The 22,375-nt window shown below is 40.0% G+C and overlaps 1 protein-coding gene across 4 annotated transcripts in view; it reads left to right on the forward strand.

Annotated features, from left to right (window-relative positions):
* The window catches only part of YLPM1 (YLP motif containing 1), an 82,027-nt gene that overhangs the window by 57,348 nt on the left and 2,304 nt on the right, over positions 1-22,375 (forward strand). For 3 of the 4 annotated variants that reach the window (XM_061611743.1, XM_061611744.1, XM_061611746.1), the window contains 2 exons: positions 7,135-7,186; positions 21,315-21,445. In XM_061611743.1, coding sequence (XP_061467727.1) covers positions 7,135-7,186; positions 21,315-21,445 — 183 coding nt within the window. The remainder of the gene's footprint in view (positions 1-7,134; positions 7,187-21,314; positions 21,446-22,375) is intronic. The other variant, XM_061611745.1, reaches the window with a different exon arrangement.

Raw genomic sequence — 22,375 nt, forward strand, 5'->3', positions numbered from 1 at the left:
GATGAAGAAATTTGTTTTGAAACATTGAATGTAGAAAGAGACAAATTATTTTTCAATTTGCAGTTTTAGTAAGAATTGTTCTTAACGAAGCTTTTTCTAGCGATTAGAAATACCTTTTAGAGTACAATCCTGTGCTTCAGACGCAGCCCACACTATGTACAATGGGCTTACTCCTAGGAAAGTATGCATAGGATTTTAGTCTTCAAAGACTTTTGGTAGAAAGCTTCATTCTTCTTCAGCTGTTAAGAGAGCACTCAGCAAAGAGCCAATTCATTCTCCAACTTCATAAATCAGAGCTCATAAACACGACACTCCTATAAGAGAAGATTCTAGTTTCAGTTCTGCCTTCTGAATGGAGCTCTGGTGCAGACGCAAAGCTGATGTTAGCATAGTCACAGATGACTGAGCAAGGGATAGTGATAATTGTCTTTCATTGTCTTTCCTCTTGAAGGCAAGTATAAGGTACCACATTTGGATATGCCAGCACACAATATTGCCTATCCCTTCTTGGATTGCTATACTCATCTGAGCACCTTCACACTCCATTGGCACCTTGGTGAGGAAGGGTTGGATAGTTCCACAGACATCATCTTTTTATTGTTTCTGGTCCCCTGCCTGACTTGGAGAATGCTTTTGGTGTGGTAGCCATTTTTGGTAAAAGACAGATTTCTACTTTGTGGGAAGAGATAGGATATTCCACAGGCACATTAGGGCATGGTCTCAGGGCACAGGGACCAATTCCAGATCAACTGGAATCCAAATGGTAAGAACAATCCCAAAGAGATCTGGGAGTTGTCCCCATGTTATTCCTGTTCAAGTGCATGATTCTCTCAGATTCTTTAAGATGGCAGAAGCAAAGAACCCAGCAAGGGATACGATCTCTTGCAATCTCTGCTGTAAAATGTGCTGTAAAAGACTGTGGTAGCACTGAATGTTTGTACCAGGGGCGTACATGTCAAACCTATTGGCTAAGGTTGAAGCTCCTAAAGATGGGAATGAGATACTTGAAGACAGGAAAAATCTTCACTGAGACTGGTCACAGGCTTGTGGGAGGACCTGCATAAGCTTACTACGGTGGAGTTGGATAGATTTTTGCATGTTCCATGTTGGCCAGTGTGGTTTTATGAAGAAACATACGGCTAAAACACTGGAACACAAGGCTCATAGCCAAAGGTATGTTGTCCTTCCCTTTGCTCTAAATGAGTTGGGATTGATCTCTTAACAGCCTCAGGGAGGCTAGAAGACCAAAGCTTGCTGGGTCAAGAAACTGTCAGCCAAATAAATTGATAGACTCTTCTGTCTAAGGCAGCACCAATGTCAGGAAGAAAGCAGATAACAGCCTGGCACAAGCTCCTACCAGTGAGTAGTGCGTTGTCACTACAGCTCTTCTATCACATACGAGTCCACAATCGCCAGCTAAGATGTCCTTGAGCGAGAACAGCTGTGTTGTGTGTATTGTGCCATGAGACAGATTTGTCCTATCTTTTCCAAATGGGTCAAGCAAAATGAAGAACAGAAAGGTCTTGATGCCATTACATATTTCTGAGACATGGGAGTCATCAAAGAAGTTCCGTACTGTAATTCTTCCCCCTCCCCTTCCAAGTTTCAAAATAATAGTGCCTGAACACTTTCTGGACTTCAGGTTTCTAAACCAGTTCTGAATTGAGGTGCCTGAAGAAGACAAAATGTCATGCATCGATTGATTTTGACCATGTTTGAGTCCTATAGCTTACCGATGATTCCTAAGATTCATAGATGGATTGGTCAAGAAGAATGGTGGTGTGTTCAGAAGCATGTCAGAAAATAATTGATGTGTTTCTGAAAATGAAATGAGTTGCTATGGCCAATACAAAAGCAAACAGTTATCAAAGATACTGGAAAGCCCAGGTGGATGCTGCCAACTAGCCTCTTTGGACTCTGTTACATATTTCTGCTCTTTTGTGAAAATATTCTGCCTTTTGGTGACAATAATTTGGGCAGTCAGAGATGAGGTGATTATGGCTCTTCATGTTGGCTGTGGAGACCATATTTCTCTGATTTCATATATGTCACTTTGGATGAGCCCCAAACAGTCAATTGAGAACTACTGGCTAAGGCTCTCATCCAGCATCTGAAATTCATTTGGCTGTACTCATCTGCCTTGAAGTTGGGCAATAGTAGCTGGAGATAAATAGAGATGACCCAGCTGTGATGGGTTGCATTTTGATCTCTCAAAGTATCCACCAACAGAAAGTAACATGCAGACACAGGGCAGGGGAAGGAACTGGAGGCCAGACATGAGGCTTGACTGCTACGCTCTTGCTTTCATCACATTATCCCTGCCTATCTCCAGGTGATGGGGATTAATCCAATATTTACTGAAGGGCTCCTGCACACTCTCAGAGAACGGTCACATCTTTATATCTCTCAAAGCACCCACCAACACAAAGAAACATGAAAGGCATTTCACAGGGTTAAACTCGTGGTGCAACAAAGATATATTCTGCAGACATTTTGATGTTTCTGCAGAACAAAAGTCTGGAGAACCTAGTAAGCATGTAACAAAGATACTGGAGGTTCATCCTACAACAAGATATAAATCCACATCTCAAAAGAGTGATACTTTATTTTATTTTACTTTACTTATTCATAAAAATATTTATATACTGCCATGACACAAACTTCAGGGCAGTGTGCAGCAATAGAGTAGGTACATTTAAGATTTGATATAATCAAAAGTGCTTCACAGTGCATATATATTCAGAATTTCTAACTCTTCCCCAGTACATTGGGGCAAGAGCCTTTTTCAGAAGCTTGCTTGTGATGTGTTTCTAGTTGGAAAGTCTTGTATCTTACATTTTTTTAAAAATTGGAAAGGATATAACATTTATAGTAATGTATTTGACTAAGTTTTATTTTAAATTCTCATTTTTTACAGAACCCAAACAGGATTATAACTTTTTCATAATATGAAATGAGTGCATAAAATTCATAGTGAATATGTAATTCTTATTACGTATTTTGGGGGGATCCATTATGAATTATGTGAGGACACAGGAAAGTTTCTGCACTCTAGATTCAACTATTTTAATTTGTGGTACTTCATCATTATAAGTTACTAGTATTTGTTGTAGTTTTTAATTTCATTACTAAGACTTTGTACCAAATCAGGCTATTGGATAAACTTCCTTTTTGAGGGGAAGCTTAGAACTCTAAATATATATGCATGGCAACATGTTTGGATGATATACTTCGAGCCTAAGCACTAGGGAGAAGCAATGGCTTTGACTTGACATTTGTAGAGTACTCAGAAGTTATTTCAGAAGATGTAAGAACTTCAGATGCTCAAAATCTGTTCCTCTCATATAACCACTGGGTTCACTGTTTCACATCCAGCACCATCAGGCAGACTGGGAAAATAAATAGATCTTTTACAGATCTAAGAGGATGTTGCCTCCCTCAGGACAGGAGTATGCCCTGTTTCCCACTAATGCCCTTCTGGTTGTTCACCAGAAACAACAATTGAGCCAAAGGAGAGCAGCTATTAAAAACCCACACAAATGTGGTTATTACTGTTAAACTAATGGAGGACAATTCATATATATGGACTCATCAATGCACGTGGTGGAGTTTTCTGGGCATTGTCTTCTGCTGACACAGTGGTGAACAGAAAGGACCAGTCTGGAGGTGGTCATGAAGATCTTCAAACGTCAGATGGATGGACAAATACCAAAACTTGCTAGCCTAAGATTTATGCTTATGAGTTTGGTAAAGGAGGGTCACCAGTCCTTTGGACCTTCCCTTAGGAATAGCAGTTAACCAGGCATTGGAAAGAAGGATTTCATAATCTGTCTCCTAATTTTGGTAGGTTTCATTTAGGGTGCTAAGAATGTAAGAGACCTGCTGGATCAGATCAGAGGCCTATCTAGTCTTAACATTCTATTTCCTCAGTGGCCAACCAGTTGTCTCTGGAACGTCCACAAGCAGAACATATGAGTGCATGAGCATGTTATGGAACATAGTAAGCGTCTTATGAGAACTGGTTCCTGGTACCGCTTCCGCATGTTACGGTTTTGAAACCTTGGGCTCTGTGTTACAGAGCCTCTCCTCATGTTATGGAGACATTTTTACTAGGCATAGCTTCTACTATGCTGTTCCATCTCTCATAAAAGATGAGTTTTGCTTTATAAGATTGTTCTTTTGTCACCATAATGCCTGAGGCCTGGTCATAAGCTTCTAAAGCAGACTACATAGGGTAGTGACTTGAGTCTTGTCTTACCAGGAAATCCCACTGAAATTACTATGACAATGGTTTGGATCAAAAGGTGCCAAGCAAAAGGCACTTTTACTTAACACAAGGGAAGATATTACATATTTTAACCAGTTCTCCCTTCCCATTGCAGCCCTCCATGCTATATTCCATGCCATTCTAGAGTGTTCCCCAAACCCTCAGAAGCTCTTTTTCAGAGAGTGCAAAGGGTTGCAATGGGAAGGTGAAGTAGAGGAAGCCCCATGTTGTAAGTGGAACTCACAGATAAGGTTCAACACTGTTGAAAATAATTTGAAGAAATTTATCAGTGACTAAAACATTTTCTAAATACATACGAATATTGTGCTAATTTGAGACATTCTTGGCTTTTCATTCTTGAAGTCAAAATTATTCCATTGGTGTTATGCCAATTCTTTAACAGGCCAAATTACACATTACACAAAGTTCTGTGTAAACTTACCTAGACTTCTTTTTCGGATGAAAAGCAACAACTGGGGTGTATTTAGGAAGGGTGGGAAAAGCAACCATGGGGCTATTAGGGGAGGAAAGAGTTAAGCTCCCCTCCCCTGCCTTTTTTCACTCTTGATTTCAGCCTCCAGCATTTGCTTTCCATTTTAATAAAATGTAGCGTGGTTTGATCTAAGGAGCTTAGTTCAAATGAATACATTCTCATGAAGGCAAAAGATGCAAGCTCCTGAAATCTAAAATGAGGAAAATAAGTGTACTTAACAAAATTCAAAAAACATTAATTTGACTTATATGGACTAAATTGCTGATAAGAGTTTACAGTGTTTATTTATTTAAAATATTTATATCCTGTTTTATTATATAAATAATTCAGACACTAACAACATCGGCAATAAAAAGTACACAATAAAAACCAAAACACAAGTACACAGTGGCAGAACAAAAATACACAAATAGGCGTTTCAGTGGAAATTCAGAAACCAACGATGACCTACAGAAGAACACACTCATGAAAAAAGAACAGAGAAAACAGAATCACCTGGCTCCAAAGCTTTTCCTAAAGAGCCAGGTTTTTAACCAGCATCTGAAGGCATACAGTTGGGGCCAGGTGGGCCTTGCTTGGCAGAGCATTCCATAGAGCTGGCACCAGTATTAAAAAATATCCTGTTCCTGGTGTGCAGCTGCCAAACTTCGGTCATCAGGGGTGCATGGGGTAGGTCCTCAAATGTTGAACTTGAGGGGGTAGTTGCTGGAGAAAACAGCCTATAAGTTACCTAGGTCCCAAGATGTGTAGGGCTTTAAAGGTAAGAACAAGTGCCTTGAATTGAATCTAGAGACTGACAGTGCAGATCAGCCAATACTTGGAATAGCATGCTCTGACTGGCTAGTTCCTGCAGGCATTTTGCACTAGTGAAAGTCTTCAGACATTTTTCAAGGGCAATCCCATGTGGATCACATTACAGTAATGAAGTGGGGGGCATAAATGGCTGTGGCCAGGTGCAAATTTTCAAGGAGAGGAAACACCTAGTATACCAGTCTAAATTGGTAGAAAACACTCTTAGTCACAACCTTGAAAACCAATACTGGATCAAGGAGCATTCTTGAAGCTGCAAACCTGATTCTTCAAAGAGAACGCAGAGTATATCCAAAGCAAACTGTATATCTACTAGATCAGGTAATCTGCCAACCAACAGTTGTTTCTTACCTGGAAGATGTTAAATGTTAATTAAATTCAATTGAAACAGTAGTTCTGTTCACATAAAGCTTTAACAAACAAATGTGTAAGTTCTGTTAGGGTTGTACTTTTGTTATTAAATCTTTCACTTTGGTCCAGTTAAGTTACCTTAAATGTGCGCCCCTAGCTGAATGGGGAGTCTTGTGCACAAAGATTTCTTGCTGTCTCAGTATCACTTTCCAATCCAGCAGCCAGGGCTGCATATACATCATCTTTACAAAACTGAAATACTTCCATCAGCTGTTCAGGAGGAACAGGAGCTGGATTCAGTCCTGTTTGCTGATCGGAGGGATTTCTTCTTTTTCAAAAAGCAAGTTACTCATGGAGTCCTGCTTCTTCAGACATGCTCTGTTGGATCGAAACCAGACTTATGTGTTCACACGTTACACTCGGCATTATCACTAGACAACTTAAATATATGATTCCCCCGTCTTAAAACTGAAGCTGAGCATATGGATTTACTCTTGTATATAAAATATAATTTAAAACTAGTCAAACAAATAAAACTGGATTCACACTGCATGTGAATGTATGTTCATTCATACCTCTCTTATATGCTTATTAATTTATTTCCTTAACACAAATGCATCATGTAGTCCAAACAGGAATTACAGAAATCCATAGTATTGAAGAAGATACCTACTTCAGAAAAAATAATAATTTGAACCTACATTTGTGGGAAATACTCTAGGCAGAATGCAAATTGCAGTGGCTAAAGCTCTTATTTTTACCCTGGAACCTCTGAAGCCTCCTTCCTACTATTCCTGAATATTAGGCCATAATAATGCAGTACATGGAGTTATAGTTGGAAGGGGAAACTTGTGGAGCCCTGATGTGCATGAGTCTCTTTGAATCTTGGCTATTGTACTGAAAGTCTGCTTTCTGGGCAGTGTGAACTCTGATGATGCCACATTGAGAAATATGTGTTGAATATTTCTAGTGTTGCTATAAACTGATTTAAGGGTCTTGTATTTACTGAGAGTTATATTCTTGTACTGGACATAAAGTGAATATGAAATTTTGCAGTAAGTTGCATTCTAAAAACCATTCTCTCCTTTCACAGTTCAAATTGAGTTTGCCTCAAGGAAATGTTCGCATTGTAAAGCTTTTGCAGATTAAAATGTGTGATGTGTATCTTATCTCTCTCTCTAATCCTTCGAGCTTCTCTCTGTATATGATTTAGGGTTACATTCCGAAAAGCAAATGGGAGATGGATACTTCTGAAGCAAAACTAGGTGGGTATTTCATTTTTTTTGATGAAAGTATTTGCACATCTGTAGTTTCCTGTTCTGATTACTTGCCTAAGGCAAACTGATATGAATTAACTTTGACATTTCTGAAAATACAGGTATCTTTGAGCAGTGTAATGCATGCTTATCTTTTGCAGTTGCCAAGGTATAAATAATGGAATCCTTTAACTTGTAGCTCTTTGTGTGGTTTGCGTGATGCAGTTACTTTTATGAAGCATTCAGATGAGTTGTATTATTGTTTCCTGCTGAAATCCTGAGGACAATAGAATCAGTTTATATTCTTCTTTGCACTGTATTTTTGTGTATAGTGCATTTATAACTCTGGTTATTTTTTGTACATTCAGCAATTATGCCTTGTTTGGGCACTGTTGGGGAAAACAAGTGACCACAAGGCTTTTGTTCCTGGAAAGATGATGTTGTGACATCACTAAGTGACACGTCATCCTTTAATTGTATTGAATCTCAGTTTTTCTCAGAGCAAAAAGATCATGCTTCATCTTGTTTCTGTCTTCCATTTCCTTTCAGCCATCTTCCTTAATAGCTTATTGTTTTCCTTAGATACCATTGCTGTAATGCAGTCATGTAATTGACCAGTCTAAGTATGTGCTTTCTACTTTTCAACCTGGATATAACCAATCAAATCACTGAGAAAAAACGATTCACTGAAAAACCTTGTAGAAGTGGAACCTTTGTTTCATAGAATTCATAGAAATAGGCCTTAAGAACATAAGAACATAAGAAGAGCCTGCTGGATCAGGCCAGTGGCCCATCTAGTCCAGCATCCTATTCTCACAGTGGCCAACCAGGTGCCTGGGGGAAGCCCGCAAGCAGGACCCGAGTGCAAGAACACTCCCCTCCTGAGGCTTCCGGCAACTGGTTTTCAGAAGCATGCTGCCTCTGACTAGGGTGGCAGAGCACAGCCATCATGGCTAGTAGCCATTGATAGCCCTGTCCTCCATGAATTTGTCTAATCTTCTTTTAAAGCCGTCCAAGCTGGTGGCCATTACTGCATCTTGTGGGAGCAAATTCCATAGTTTAACTATGCGCTGAGTAAAGAAGTACTTCCTTTTGTCTGTCCTGAATCTTCCAACATTCAGCTTCTTTGAATGTCCACGAGTTCTAGTATTATGAGAGAGGGAGAAGAACTTTTCTCTATCCACTTTCTCAATGCCATGCATAATTTTATACACTTCTATCATGTCTCCTCTGACCCGCCTTTTCTCTAAGCTAAAAAGCCCCAAATGCTGCAACCTTTCCTCGTAAGGGAGTCGCTCCATCCCCTTGATCATTCTGGTTGCCCTCTTCTGAACCTTTTCCAACTCTATAATATCCTTTTTGAGATGAGGCGACCAGAACTGTACACAGTATTCCAAATGCGGCCACACCATAGATTTATACAACGGCATTATGATATCGGCCGTTTTATTTTCAATACCTTTCCTAATTATCGCTAGCATGGAATTTGCCTTTTTCACAGCTGCCGCACACTGGGTCAACATTTTCATCGTGCTGTCCACTACAACCCCGAGGTCTCTCTCCTGGTTGGTCACCGCCAGTTCAGACCCCATGAGCGTATATGTGAAATGAAGATTGTTTGCTCCAATATGCATAATTTTACACTTGTTTATATTGAATTGCATTTGCCATTTTTCTGCCCATTCACTCAGTTTGGAGAGGTCTTTTTGGAGCTCTTCGCAATCCCTTTTTGTTTTAACAACCCTGAACAATTTAGTGTCATCAGCAAACTTGGCCACTTCACTGCTCACTCCTAATTCTAGGTCATTAATGAACAAGTTGAAAAGTACAGGTCCCAATACCGATCCTTGAGGGACTCCACTTTCTACAGCCCTCCATTGGGAGAACTGTCCGTTTATTCCTACTCTCTGCTTTCTGCTTCTTAACCAATTCCTTATCCACAAGAGGACCTCTCCTCTTATTCCATGACTGCTAAGCTTCCTCAGAAGCCTTTGGTGAGGTACCTTGTCAAACGCTTTTTGAAAGTCTTGCTTGTTGACACTCTCAAAGAATTCTAATAGGTTACTGAGACAGGACTTTCCCTTGCAGAAGCCATGCTGGCTCTGTTTCAGCAAGGCTTGTTCTTCTATGTGCTTAGTTAATCTAGCTTTAATAATACTTTCTACCAGTTTTCCAGGGACAGAAGTTAAGCTAACTGGCCTGTAATTTCCGGGATCCCCTCTGGATCCCTTTTTGAAGATTGGCGTTACATTTGCCACTTTCCAGTCCTCAGGCACGGAGGAGGACCCAAGGGACAAGTTACATATTTTAGTTAGCAGATCAGCAATTTCACATTTGAGTTCTTTGAGAACTCTCGGGTGGATGCCATCCGGGCCCGGTGATTTGTCAGTTTTTATATTGTCCATTAAGCTTAGAACTTCCTCTCTCGTTACCACTATTTGTCTTAGTTCCTCAGAATCCCTTCCTGCAAATGTTAGTTCACGTTCAGGGATCTGCCCTATATCTTCCACTGTGAAGACAGATGCAAAGAATTCATTTAGCTTCTCTGCAATCTCCTTATCGTTCTTTAGTACACCTTTGACTCCCTTATCATCCAAGGGTCCAATTGTCTCCCTAGATGGTCTCCTGCTTTGAATGTATTTATAGAATTTTTTGTTGTTGGTTTTTATGTTCTTAGCAATGTGCTCCTCAAATTCTTTTTTAGCATCCCTTATTGTCTTCTTGCATTTCTTTTGCCAGAGTTTGTGTTCTTTTTTATTTTCTTCATTCGGACAAGACTTCCACTTTCTGAAGGAAGACTTTTTGCCTCTAAGAGCTTCCTTGACTTTGCTCGTTAACCATGCTGGCATCTTCTTGGCCCTTGCGGTACCTTTTCTGATCTGCGGTATGCACTCCAGTTGAGCTTCTAATATAGTGTTTTTAAACAACTTCCAAGCATTTTCGAGTGATGTGACCCTCTGGACTTTGTTTTTCAGCTTTCTTTTTACCAATCCCCTCATTTTTGTGAAGTTTCCTCTTTTGAAGTCAAATGTGACTGTGTTGGATTTTCTTGGCAATTGGCCAGTTACATGTATGTTTAATTTAATAGCACTGTGGTCACTGCTCCCAATCGGTTCAACAACACTTACATCTTGCACCAGGTCCCAGTCCCCACTGAGGATTAAGTCCAGGGTTGCCGTCCCTCTGGTCGGTTCCATGACCAACTGGTCTAGGGAACAGTCATTTAGAATATCTAGAAACTTTGCTTCTTTGTCATGACTGGAACACATATGCAGCCAATCTATGTCCGGGTAGTTGAAGTCACCCATTACTACCACCTTTCCTAGTTTGGATGCTTCCTCAATTTCATATCTCATCTCAAGGTCTCCCTGAGCATTTTGATCAGGGGGACGATAGATCGTTCCCAGTATTAAGTCCCTCCTGGGGCATGGTATCACCACCCACAACGATTCTGTGGAGGAGTCTGCCTCTTTTGGGGTTTCGAGCTTGCTGGATTCAATGCCTTCTTTCACGTATAGAGCGACTCCACCACCAATACGTCCTTCCCTGTCCTTCCGATATAGTTTATATCCAGGGATAACCGTATCCCACTGGTTTTCTCCATTCCACCAGGTCTCCGTTATGCTCACTATATCAATGCTCTCCTCTAAGACCAAGCAGTCCAGTTCTCCCATCTTGGTTCGCAGGCTCCTAGCATTAGCGTACAGGCACTTGTAAGCAGTGTCTCTCTTCAAGTGTCTTTGGCACTTGTGGTTAGGCCTGTGGTAATTTTGCTCTTCTGAATTTATATCCTGTGCCCCTGCTCTCACAATGCCTACTTCTAGGCCTACCCCTTTTAAAATTTCATCATTTCTTTGGTTTTTATCCCAGGGGGGAGGTTTATTCCGAACCGGACCTTTCTCAGCTCCTGTCGGGTTTCCCCCCTCAGTCAGTTTAACAGCTGCTCTGCCACCTTTTTAATTTTAAGTGCCAGCAGTCTGGTTCCATTCTGGTTCAAGTGGAGCCCGTCCCTTTTGTACAGGCCCGGCTTGTCCCAAAATGTTCCCCAGTGCCTAACAAATCCGAACCCTTCCACCCGACACCATCATCTCATCCACGCATTGAGACTGCGAAGCTGGGCCTGTCTGGCTGGTCCTGCGCGTGGAACCGGTAGCATTTCAGAGAAAGCCACCTTGGAGGTCCTGGCTTTCAGCATCCTACCTAGCAACCTAAATTTTGCTTCCAGGACCTCACGGCTGCATTTCTCCATGTCGTTGGTGCCAACGTGCACCACGACCACTGACTCCTTCCCAGCACTGTCTACCAAACTATCTAAACGATATCTAAACGATTCGTTATTCAGAAGGAAGCTAGGTTGACCATTGAAATTAATTTTATTAGCACCTTTTTGCTGGAAAACATCCCTGTCAATAATCAAGGTTCTAATGTATACATAATGCTGAACAATGCTACATGTGTCAACATAAAGGAACTTCCATACTTTTCAGTTTCTGTGTTACACAGTGAATTAAACCGTTAGTACTGCTTTCCAGCATCAGTCTTAGACCTTTTGTTGACAGCATGCTAATAAAGTACTCTGTTCCCTTCTTTGTACTTTTGACTTCCAGGGATTTTAGGTATTTGAGGCATTTATTTATTTTAAATATTGATAACTTGTCCTTCATCAAAGCAAGCTGTGTAGAGTAAAATTTGAGTAAAACACACAGCAGTACTCTTAAGTTAATAGAGCATCTAAAACAATAAGTAAAATCAACTATATTAAACTGCAGAGCGGGTGCTTATATCAATCTGAGCTGGCAATTAATAACCCACAAATGCCCAAGAAAACAACATAAAGATCATCATACCTTGCAAGGGAGGGTGTTCCATAATCATTTTAGAATGGATTAATTGAGCATCCTACCTAATAAGCTATTGCCCTACTTGAAAACAATACTTTCGGTGACATTTCTTTTACAGACTTGAGAGTGTATAGCATGAACTAAAAGACAAAGTATATGTAGTGACCCTTAGGACTTAGAATCTGGATATTGATGCATGCTCATTTAATCTTTTTTTTTACATGCCCTAACACCTTAGGGTGCAATTTAAGGAGACAACGTCACTGCTGGTACTGTTTGCATAAAATAGCCTTTTCTCAGTTCTGGCACCTTTTCTGTTGCTAAGTTCTATTGATGGGCTGTTGAAATTTCAAAAGAACATCATAACTTCCTAATACCAGCAAAAATGTCATGCTAGAGAGTTAAGTAGTTAAAAAGAAACTACCCAATAAGGTGTGACATTCAAAACATTTCTTACTGTTTCTTAAACCGAGTACTTAATTATGATTTTGTCCTATCTGCATGGTGTAAAATCTTGATGGATTTAATGGAGCTTGTGTGTAGTTATATGATTTTCATATAGAAGTGCATGCATTTTTACAACATATACTGTTGTATAGCTGACATACAGCATAGTAAGTTTTCCCATTTTCAATCAGTAGTTATTATATACAAATACATAATCTGAGTTCTTGCAAGTTCAGTCACTGTTCAAGTTCTGACACTGTTCCGTATGGTCATCTCAGTGTTCTGGCATGGGGGTTGCCAACACTTCACCTGCAAACACCATGGCACCATGAATGCCGTCAGTGGTGCCCCCATCAGGTAGCTCAGAATCTGAGCTTTTGTTTTTGTTTTGTTTTTAAAGCAAGTCTTTAGCCGTCCTAGAAAGAACGTTACGGGGGGAAATGTGCAGATACCCTTCTAAGCAATTTATATGAAATGAGCCAGCCTGGCTGCTCCTGCCTGTCAGTGTTATTAGCCAATGAGTGAAGTCAGAGTTGTAATTGATAAGTTAGTTATTGGGACACCAGATAGTAGGAATCCCTGCAGTCCTAAAGAGCTGCTGTTTTGCTCTCCCTTTTAGTGTACTTCTCCTGCTTCTGTCTTTCCCCCCCTACTCTTTGGAATCTCCATAGTTTGCCCTTCCTTCTTCCCTAACAACCCTGTGCTGGGTTCACCTCAGATCATGTAGTGCCTAGAAGTTATTTTGTGCAAATACTACTACACAATAAATGTGGGTGAATGTTAAAGAATCCCCCTCCCTTCAAAAGGCCAATGCAGAAACTTTGGAAAGACCAGGAACTCATTAAGAATTCACTGTATAATTAACTTACAGATCAGTGGTATACATATCTACTCAGAAGTAAGTCTCTTTGTGTTTAATGGAGTTTACTTCCAGGTAAGTGGGTACAGGATGTCAGCCTACGCTTTGGTTTACGGTTGGCATTGTGGAAAAATGGGGTTCTTATGCCTTTAACAGCTGTATGGCAGGCAGAAATTCAAGAGATCAAGCCCATTCTAGTATGAAAATACAATTATGAGGAAAGCTTCACCATGACTATGGTCTAATTTTGTGTTATGTCACATCCCCATGGCAGCATTTTGTGACTGGAGTCCCCAGCACTCTCTCAAAATTAGATGTGCCCTCTGGTCCAAAAAGGTTGTTGATCCCTGTTCTAGTGCAGGGTAAATGAAAATTGATTTAAATCACCTCTCTGAAGGACGCAATTTCAATTATTTAAATCACTACTGAGGAAGATGCTATTTAATCATTTTTAGTAGAAGTACATGATTGTATAATATAACCGTAATACATATTGAAGGTAGGTACATACTAAGCAATTATTCTGAATTGTTCTCAGATTAATTTATATCAAAAATGGGATGATAGTTTGGTAATTTTAGTACAAGAGCAGAATGAACTTGTGAAGTCATTCAGGAGATGAACCAACTCTACCTGTTCAATTAATCATTATATTTTTGTCATGTTGCACCAGAATCACCACCACCAAACAGGCTTTTAAATAGTACTAATAAGATTGTTTATCCTTCTGGTTGCATTCTTCTTCAACAAACAACAACATTAACAAAACATACACATGGATTTTTGAATGGTTAACTATTTCAGGTTTTAGATAAATGTAAAGTTTTTTAAAAAATAAAATGTAAGCAATTTCAGCCAAGTTGACATGAGAAACTTAAAATATTGGGTGATACAGTTAACTCAGTCATCTTCCTCACCTTTGTCTTCCTTGTTTGTTGTCTGGGGGGGGGGAATACAAGCTTTCCTGCTTTTTCAGTTCCCAACTTACTTCTCAATTTAGAATGAATTAGTCCAAAGAAAGGAAAAAAATATCTCTACACCTGCAAAAAAGGCTAGCATTTCAGTGGTCTCCTCCTTGTTCAGATCTACTCCATCTCCCCAAATTCTCTATGTGGGTGGCAAAGTTACACTGGGGAAAGGTCGGTCTAAGAAAATAAATACAACAGAAGTCAATGGAGAGGGCTTACTCCCTAATAGGGGTATTTGGGAGAACAGGCTTTTACTTTCCAATCCCTGAACGCAGCTCCCGGCTGAGCTGGCATTCAGCCAACTCAGAGGTTCCTAAACACTGGGAGTCATAGAATCATAGAATAGTAGAGTTAGAAGGGGCCTACAAGGCCAAGGCCAACCCCCTGCTCAATGCAGGAATCCAAATCAAAGCATTCCCGACAGATGGCTGTCCAGCTGCCTCTTGAATGCCTCCAGTGTCGGAGACCCCACTACCTCTCTAGGTAATTTGTTCCATTGTCGTATGGCTCTAACAGTTAGGAAGTTTTTCCTGATGTCCAGTCGAAATCTGGCTTCTTGCAACTTGAGCCCATTATTCCGTGTCCTGCACTCTGGGACGATTGAGAAGAGATCCCGGCCCTCCTCTGTGTGACAACCTTTCATGTACTTGAAGAGTGCTATCATATCTCCCCTCAGTCTTCTCTTCTCCAGGCTAAACATGCCCAGTTTGTTCAGTCTCTCCTCATAGGGTTTTGTTTCCAGTCCCCTGATCATCTTTGTTGCCCTCCTCTGAACCCGTTCCAGTTTGTCTGCATCCTTCTTGAAGTGCGGAGACCAGAACTGGACACAGTATTCAAGATGAGGCCTAACCATTTTTAACTGTTTTATATACTGTTTTAACGTGTACGTCGCCCAGAGTGGCTGGTCTACCAGCCAGATGGGCGACTAACAAATCGCAAAATAAATAAATAAATAAAACCAGTGCTGAATAGAGGGGAACTAATACTTCACGTGATTTGGAAACTATACTTCTGTTAATGCAGCCTAATATAGCATTTGCCTTTTTTGCAGCCACATTGCACTGTTGGCTCATATTCAACTTGTGATCAACAGCAATTCCAAGTTCCTTCTCACATGTCGTATTGCTGAGCCAAGTATCCCCATCTTATAACTGTGCATTTGGTTTCTTTTTCCTAAGTGTAGAACTTTGCATTTATCCCTGTTGAATTTCATTCTGTTGTTTTCAGCCCAATGCTCCAGCCTATCAAGGTTCCTTTGAATTTTGTTTCTGTCTTCCATGGTATTAGCTATGCCCCCCTAATATTGTATCATCTGCAAATTTGATAAGCATGCTCTGTACCTCCTCATCCAAGTCGTTAATAAAAATGTTGAAGAGCACTGGGCCCAGGACCGAGCCCTGTGGTACCCCACTCGTTACTTCCGCCCAGTTTGAGAAGGAACCATCGATAAGCACTCTTTGAGATTCTGAAGCCAACTGTGGATCCACCTGATAGTTGTTCCATCCAGCCCACATTTAGCTAGCTTGCTAATTAGAATATCATGGGGCACTTTGTCAAAAGCTTTGCTGAAGTCGAGATATATTATGTCCACAGCATTCCCACAGTCTACAAGGGAGGTTACCTGATCAAAAAATGAGATGAGATTAGTTTGGCAGGATTTGTTCTTCATAAATCCATGTTGGCTCCTAGTAATCACTGCTTTGCTTTCAAGGTGCTTACAGATTGACTGTTTTATAATCTGCTCCAGAGTTTTTCCAGGGATTAATGTTAGGGTGACTGGTCTGTAGTTCCCCAGTTCCTCTTCCTTGCCCTTTTTGAAGATAGGGACAACTTTAGCTCTCCTCCAGTCATCCGGCACTTCACCAGTCCTCCATGATTTCACAAAGATAGTAGACAGCAGTTCTGAGAGTTCTTCAGCCAGTTCCTTCAATACTCTAGGATGCAGTTTATCGGGCCCTGGAGATTTGAACTCGTTCAAAGTGATTAGGTATTCCTTGACCATTTGTCTATCAATCTCAAGTTCCAATCCTGCCGCCTCTACTTCATGTTTCCCAGGAGGGTCACAGACCTTCTTTTGGGAGAAGACTGAGCCAAAGTAGGAATTGAGCACTTCTGCCATTTCTTTGTCATCTGTTGTCATTTGCCATCCTCATTGAGTAGCTGTGCCACCATTTCTTTTCTCTGTCTTTTACTGTGGACATACCTGAAGAAAGCTTTTTTTTGCTTTTAGCGTCCCTCGCTAGCCTCAGCTCATTCTCAGCTTTAGCCTTCCTGACACCATCCCGGCAATTCCATGATACCTGCCTGTACTCTTCCTTTGTGGCCTGGCTTTCCTTCCACTTCCTGTATGTGTCCTTTTTTGTTTTCAGGTAATCTCTAAACTTTTTGTGAAGCCACATTGGCTTCTTCTGTTGTTTCCCCCTTTTTTTCCTTGTTGGAATTGCTTGCCATTGTGTTTTTAGAATTTCCTTTTTTAGAAACTGCCACCCATCTCGGACTCCTTTTCTCATTAGGGTGACTTGCCATGGAACAGTACTCACAATTGTTCATCAGCTTTCCTGAAGTCCAGGGTGCGCGTATGGCTACTCTCAGTTTTCACTTCTGTTAAAATCAAGAATTCAAGTATGGTGTTAGTTCTCTACCTCACATTTGTGATTTGAGGTGGCTTACAACATTTTTAAAATCAGCAATAAATGAAAACAATCCAATACCAAAATACAACTAGCAGCAGCTGATTGGGGGGAATTTGAAACAATTTAACCATCTCTCAAAACGCTTTTTAAACAACAGTGAAAACAAGGGTAGTAAAACCCACTTAAATCCTGGGCAAAGAGCAGTTCTCTCTAGCTGGCATCTAAATACTATCAAAGGAGGGTGCTAAATTAATAGGCATTGGCAGGCAGTTCTACAAATGAGGTGCCATGAGCAAGAAGTGTTTTGTTGCCACCCACCTCAGAGATAGGGGCACTCTTCGCAGAACCTCTAAAGATAAACTTAATAGCTAGGCAGGTTTGTAAGGGAATAGTAGGCCTTCAGCTAACCTGATCTCAAGCCAATGCTTTAGGGCTGTAAAGGTCAGAGCCAGGATCTTGAATTGTGCATAGAAACAAATTAATAGACAGTAAAGCTCTTCTAGGTGCTGGTGTGAATGTTCCTTAGTTTCAGGTAGCAGCCTTTCCACTTTATTCTTAATTAATTGAAGTTTCTGGACAAACTTGAAAGGAGATCCCACCTAAAGCAAATTGCAGTAAACTGGATGTCATCAGGGCATGGATAATTCTGGTCAGATCTTGTTTTTCCAAAAATAACTACAATATGTGTAGCAACTGAAGTTGCTTAAAGGTGCCGTGAACCACTACAAATATATGCAAATCCAAATCTAACAGCACCCCCAAGCCGTAAACCTAATCCTTCAGGATGAATGCAAATCCATCCCAAACAGGCCAAATCCTTTCTTGGTCAACTACACCACCAGACAAAAGTGCTTCAATCTTATTTTTCAGTGTACCACTGAATACCAGTTGCTGGGGAGCTTTCATGCTCTTCTTGGGGGCTTCCCAGAGGGATTTGGTTGGTCACGCTGATAAACAAGATGCTGGACTGTATGGCCCTTTGACTCGATTCATTTATTCAGAAGGTCTCTTTTTATGCTTTTATGTTCTTACAAGCTCTAGTTTATTACCACTCATCCACCCCATTACCAATTCCAAGCACCCATTCAGAGCTTCCATAACCTTATTTGAAGTAGGTGGAAAGGAGAGAGTAGCATGTCACTGATGACAGTTCAGGCTAAATTTTTCAGTAGTTTCACGTAAACATTAAATAGAATGAGGCTCAACATGAAGCTTTGTTGAACCCTACTGCATAAATCCCATGGGACAGAGAAGCAGTCCTCCACAGGCATTACCTTTTGGACTGATTGGTCACATAGGAACCTAAAGAAGTAAAGTGCCTCCTATTCCCAACTGATGCAGACAAATTCAAACGAAGTTTACCATGCCCAGGTCAGTGGTATTGAAGCTGATTAGCTCCCCCTGTTCCTCCAGGTGAAAGTTATCTGACAGGGGAGACCTAAAAAGAAAATCACTTGGGTTGTATAGAAATACAGCTCACTTCCATAGTAGCTCTGAACCTAATGTGCTTTTGGACGTTGTGATCTCAGCTGGTTATCTAGATGTTTGCCCTGTGAGTGGTGTCTGATAGATGTCAGTGAAGTGCCACTATGTATTGGGTTCCTGATTCATAGGTGTATATAAAATGCTAAACCTTTTGCCGCAGATGTTGCCTGTAACATAACATGCTATGTTGGGGGTGGTGTTCTTCTGAATACTGTGTACCTGCAATCTCCTTGCATACTTGCTTGCAAAGGAAGCAATATTTCAGCTAAAAATATAACTGGTGCTAATGGTCTTGAGTCTGTTTGACTACTTTTGCAGTAACTCATTCATTTCTTTCAACATGATTTTGGTATCAAACTTCATGGAAATGTAGATGTAATGTTTGTCTCTTGTATTGTTTTGTTAAAAATTATGCTTGTGTGAAATAGCTGTTACTGTTGGCAACTTCTTATATCTTAAGCTGTTTTTTGGTTCTGAGGTAAGTATTCTTTGAATTTTGCAGGATTTTAGGATTCTCACATTTCTTTCCGCTGAGAATTTTATTTTGAAATGAAGTTAAATACAGGCAACAAACACAACACCACAAAAAGCAATGCAACAAGATCAGTAAAGCAATAAAGAATCTCAGTGATTGAAATCCTTAGTAAATCATGGATGTGCTTGTGGAATAACTAGAGTAAAACAGCATAAGGAGAAGCTCACCAATTATAGCATATTTATATCTGACATATACATCATAGACAGAAAAAATATAGGCATCTGTACTTGATTGGAATTTGATAGAAGCTTGAAGGGCTCCCATGCAATTAACAGAAAAAATGGTGCCATAATAACCTCCTTTAAATTACATCACATTTTTAAAATATAGCAGTGAGGACAGTATGAAACTTGAAGTCCAAAAAATAAAACATTACAAAGTAGGTCACTGAATGAACAAGGGCTTTTTCTCAGTACTCATTTCTCTTTTTTCTCAGTATTCCATACACCATTCATATCCCACTTGAGTGAGAGTCACCTCTTACATATTGATCATTAGATATGCTTGTTCATCATTTAGAACAATTAGATGCCTGGATCAGTATCCAAGGAGCTTCATGAACGGCTGGCATTTTCTGCCCCTCCTTCCAAGCATAGCTCCAATCCCCAAAAAGCTGCTCTTGAAGACAGGAAGATGTTCTGGAACATGATTTTATGCAGCATTGAAGAACTACAGATGAACAGGAAAATCAGCAACACACACATACGCATGCACTGTCAGCGAAAGCGCTGTCCACTTGTATGTAAAACTTTTTAGCTCCTGACCCTAGTTTGTACAAGTTCCAGCATAGCTATCTTTCATATCTTTGATCACTTATAATCTTAAATGAATGTGTATACTTATCTGTTCTGTGGCATTTATCCATGAATTGTTCCTTTTCATGATTCTGAGCTCTTTAGTAGAAAATGTTTGTAAATATTGCTCACACTTCTTTTATTATTGCAGAATGGTAAAGATACTTATAACTGACTACTGGCTTTTTTTTTAGAGCCATAACTGTCTTTTTAAATTAGATATAGCTTACATATTTACCTGTTGTTGGGTTGTTGTTTTTTTAAAATACAGTTGCAATTTAAGTGTAAATTCTCCCAAATTATATCATTATGAGTAAATTTAATGGTCCATTTATTGGATGCATGCCATCTTTCAGGTTCAAAGTTCTTCCAAGCAAAGTGAGTTATAGATTATTTAACAGATTATTTCATATGTATAAATGTTGTTCTGCTATACAGAAATTTCAGTTGTCATTTGCTGTAAAATGACATATAACTGCCACTTTTCTTTGCTATATTAAGAAATAATCTCATTTTTTAATATTCTTTAAATGAATGTTTTCTGCTCTCTGGCAAATAGGTAACCCTACAGTTACGATTTGTAAGGCCCTATCTACAGAGATGGTTGGGGATTTGCTAGTTTTTAATAGCAATCTCTGGGAGCCATTTAGAGAAACTGTTACATTAAAATATAGTATTGTGCCTTTAAACATAAGTATATTTGTAAAAATATTTTAAAATGTTTGAACAGACTACTACATAACATTGTAAAACTAGTAAAAATGCAAATTATGTATATGGAAAATGTTTGTGAGCTATAACACTGATTTCACCTATTCATGCCAATTTGCATGGGTATGGTCTGAAGGCACATGAGGCCACCACCTTGCTGAAGCAAAGCAGGTTTGGGGCTGGTCAGTGCCTGGATGGGAGACTGCCTGGAACCACATGTATGCCATCTTAAGTACCTTGATGAAAAAAAGGCGGGATAGAAATGTAAGAAAATAAATAGAAAATAAATGTTACCAGTAAACATTTTGAAAGATGCTTGTTCAGGAAAAAGTGACAATACCAAAAGGTTATTACAGATATAATACTAAACTTCGCAGCAGGTCAGTCATACTGGTTCAAGCAAAAGAAGAAAACAGAGGCACTTCAAAAGCTCCCTTTTGTGGTCTTTCTAAACTGAATGGAAATGTCTGGCAGAGCCACTGACATGCATTTGCCACAGCATTGGCATAACAGAAGGCATGAAATACTGCTTTTAATAATTAAATGTGTACTTTAGTTATTAAATGCATTGTTTCCAAACATGTTCAACTATCACTACATTATATCAACTGTAAAACGATTATCCAGCACAAGTTTTTCTCCTTTCTGCATATATATCATCACAGATTGATACTTCAAAATGGTGAGAGTGGTGTTTCCCATTTCTCTGAATTTATTCAGAGAAGGCACCCAAGAGCATGTGTATTCCGCTGCTATAAGATACCAACTTGCTCTTCTGAGAGCATTCCCATGCGTCTTATTTGTGTTGGGCATTACACAAAGTTTTTTTCTTTAACCGTAAGGCTGTATGTTTGTTCTCAGACAAATTGGATGGATTGCGAACTGGTGCTAAAAGGAAACGTGATTGGGAGGCAATTGCCAGCAGAATGGAAGATTACCTTCAACTTCCAGATGATTATGATACCCGTGCTTCTGAACCTGGAAAGAAGAGGGTAATAAAGTAACTTTGGCTTAATGTCTCAGAGGGACTCATCCAGAAGGTTTTTCATAAAGCAAAAGCTTCATGTTTGAGTCACTTCATCTGTTTGGGGGCACTATAGGCCATTGCTTTCATTTTATCATCCATTAGGTTCCATTTCTCTCACTGACAGTTCCTTCTGAAAATCAGCATCTCTAGTCATATTTATGTAAAAAAGAGAAGAAAACAAAGCTTAGTAGTATGCATTTCAAGCTAAAGGCAGCAGACATTGTTTAGCAAGAAGATAAGGAGGAAATAATAATAATAGGAAACATGGAGGTATTTAGATATTTGGTAGATTTGCAATATGGTTTGAGGGCACACATAAAGGATGCCCTCTGAGGTTCATACAGGTTCTCAGAGGAATAATTGGTTCCATGTAGCGCTATGCCAAATTTTAATGAAGTTTGATATTTGCACTACAAGTTGCCAGGAGGGTGGTGGGAGACATGGAAAACCCTCCACTCCTTTCTGCACATGTTTCATGTTCACACCTGCAGCCATTGTTCCCCTGATACGCTGCAGGGGGTGGGAAGAGTAAGGGAATGTATCCTCATTGTCCGACAGTTGCCTGACACTTCCCTACAATGTACCAGCAGCTTGATTGCCCTGTGTATCCTGTTGAAAGTAAAGCCCTGCAAATGGATGAATTGCATCTGGGTATCATCTGCACTCCCTGATTTACAGTAGTAGGATGTACATTTAGATGCACATCTGAATACATATTCCCTTCCTGCCCAACTTGTCACCTAAATGCAACTGGATCGAAGCAAGGGAGTGTCACTTCTGTTTTCTCAGGAACAGGTTTGTTTCCCCCTGAACGCTCCTTGTGAACAGTTTCACATCCTTTCACAAGAGACAAAAATCTTTGTGAAATCCTTCCTGCTTTGCACATTTAGAACAC

The sequence above is a fragment of the Rhineura floridana genome, chromosome 2, assembly GCF_030035675.1.
Source record: "Rhineura floridana isolate rRhiFlo1 chromosome 2, rRhiFlo1.hap2, whole genome shotgun sequence".
In the NCBI taxonomy this organism is placed as follows: domain Eukaryota; kingdom Metazoa; phylum Chordata; class Lepidosauria; order Squamata; family Rhineuridae; genus Rhineura; species Rhineura floridana.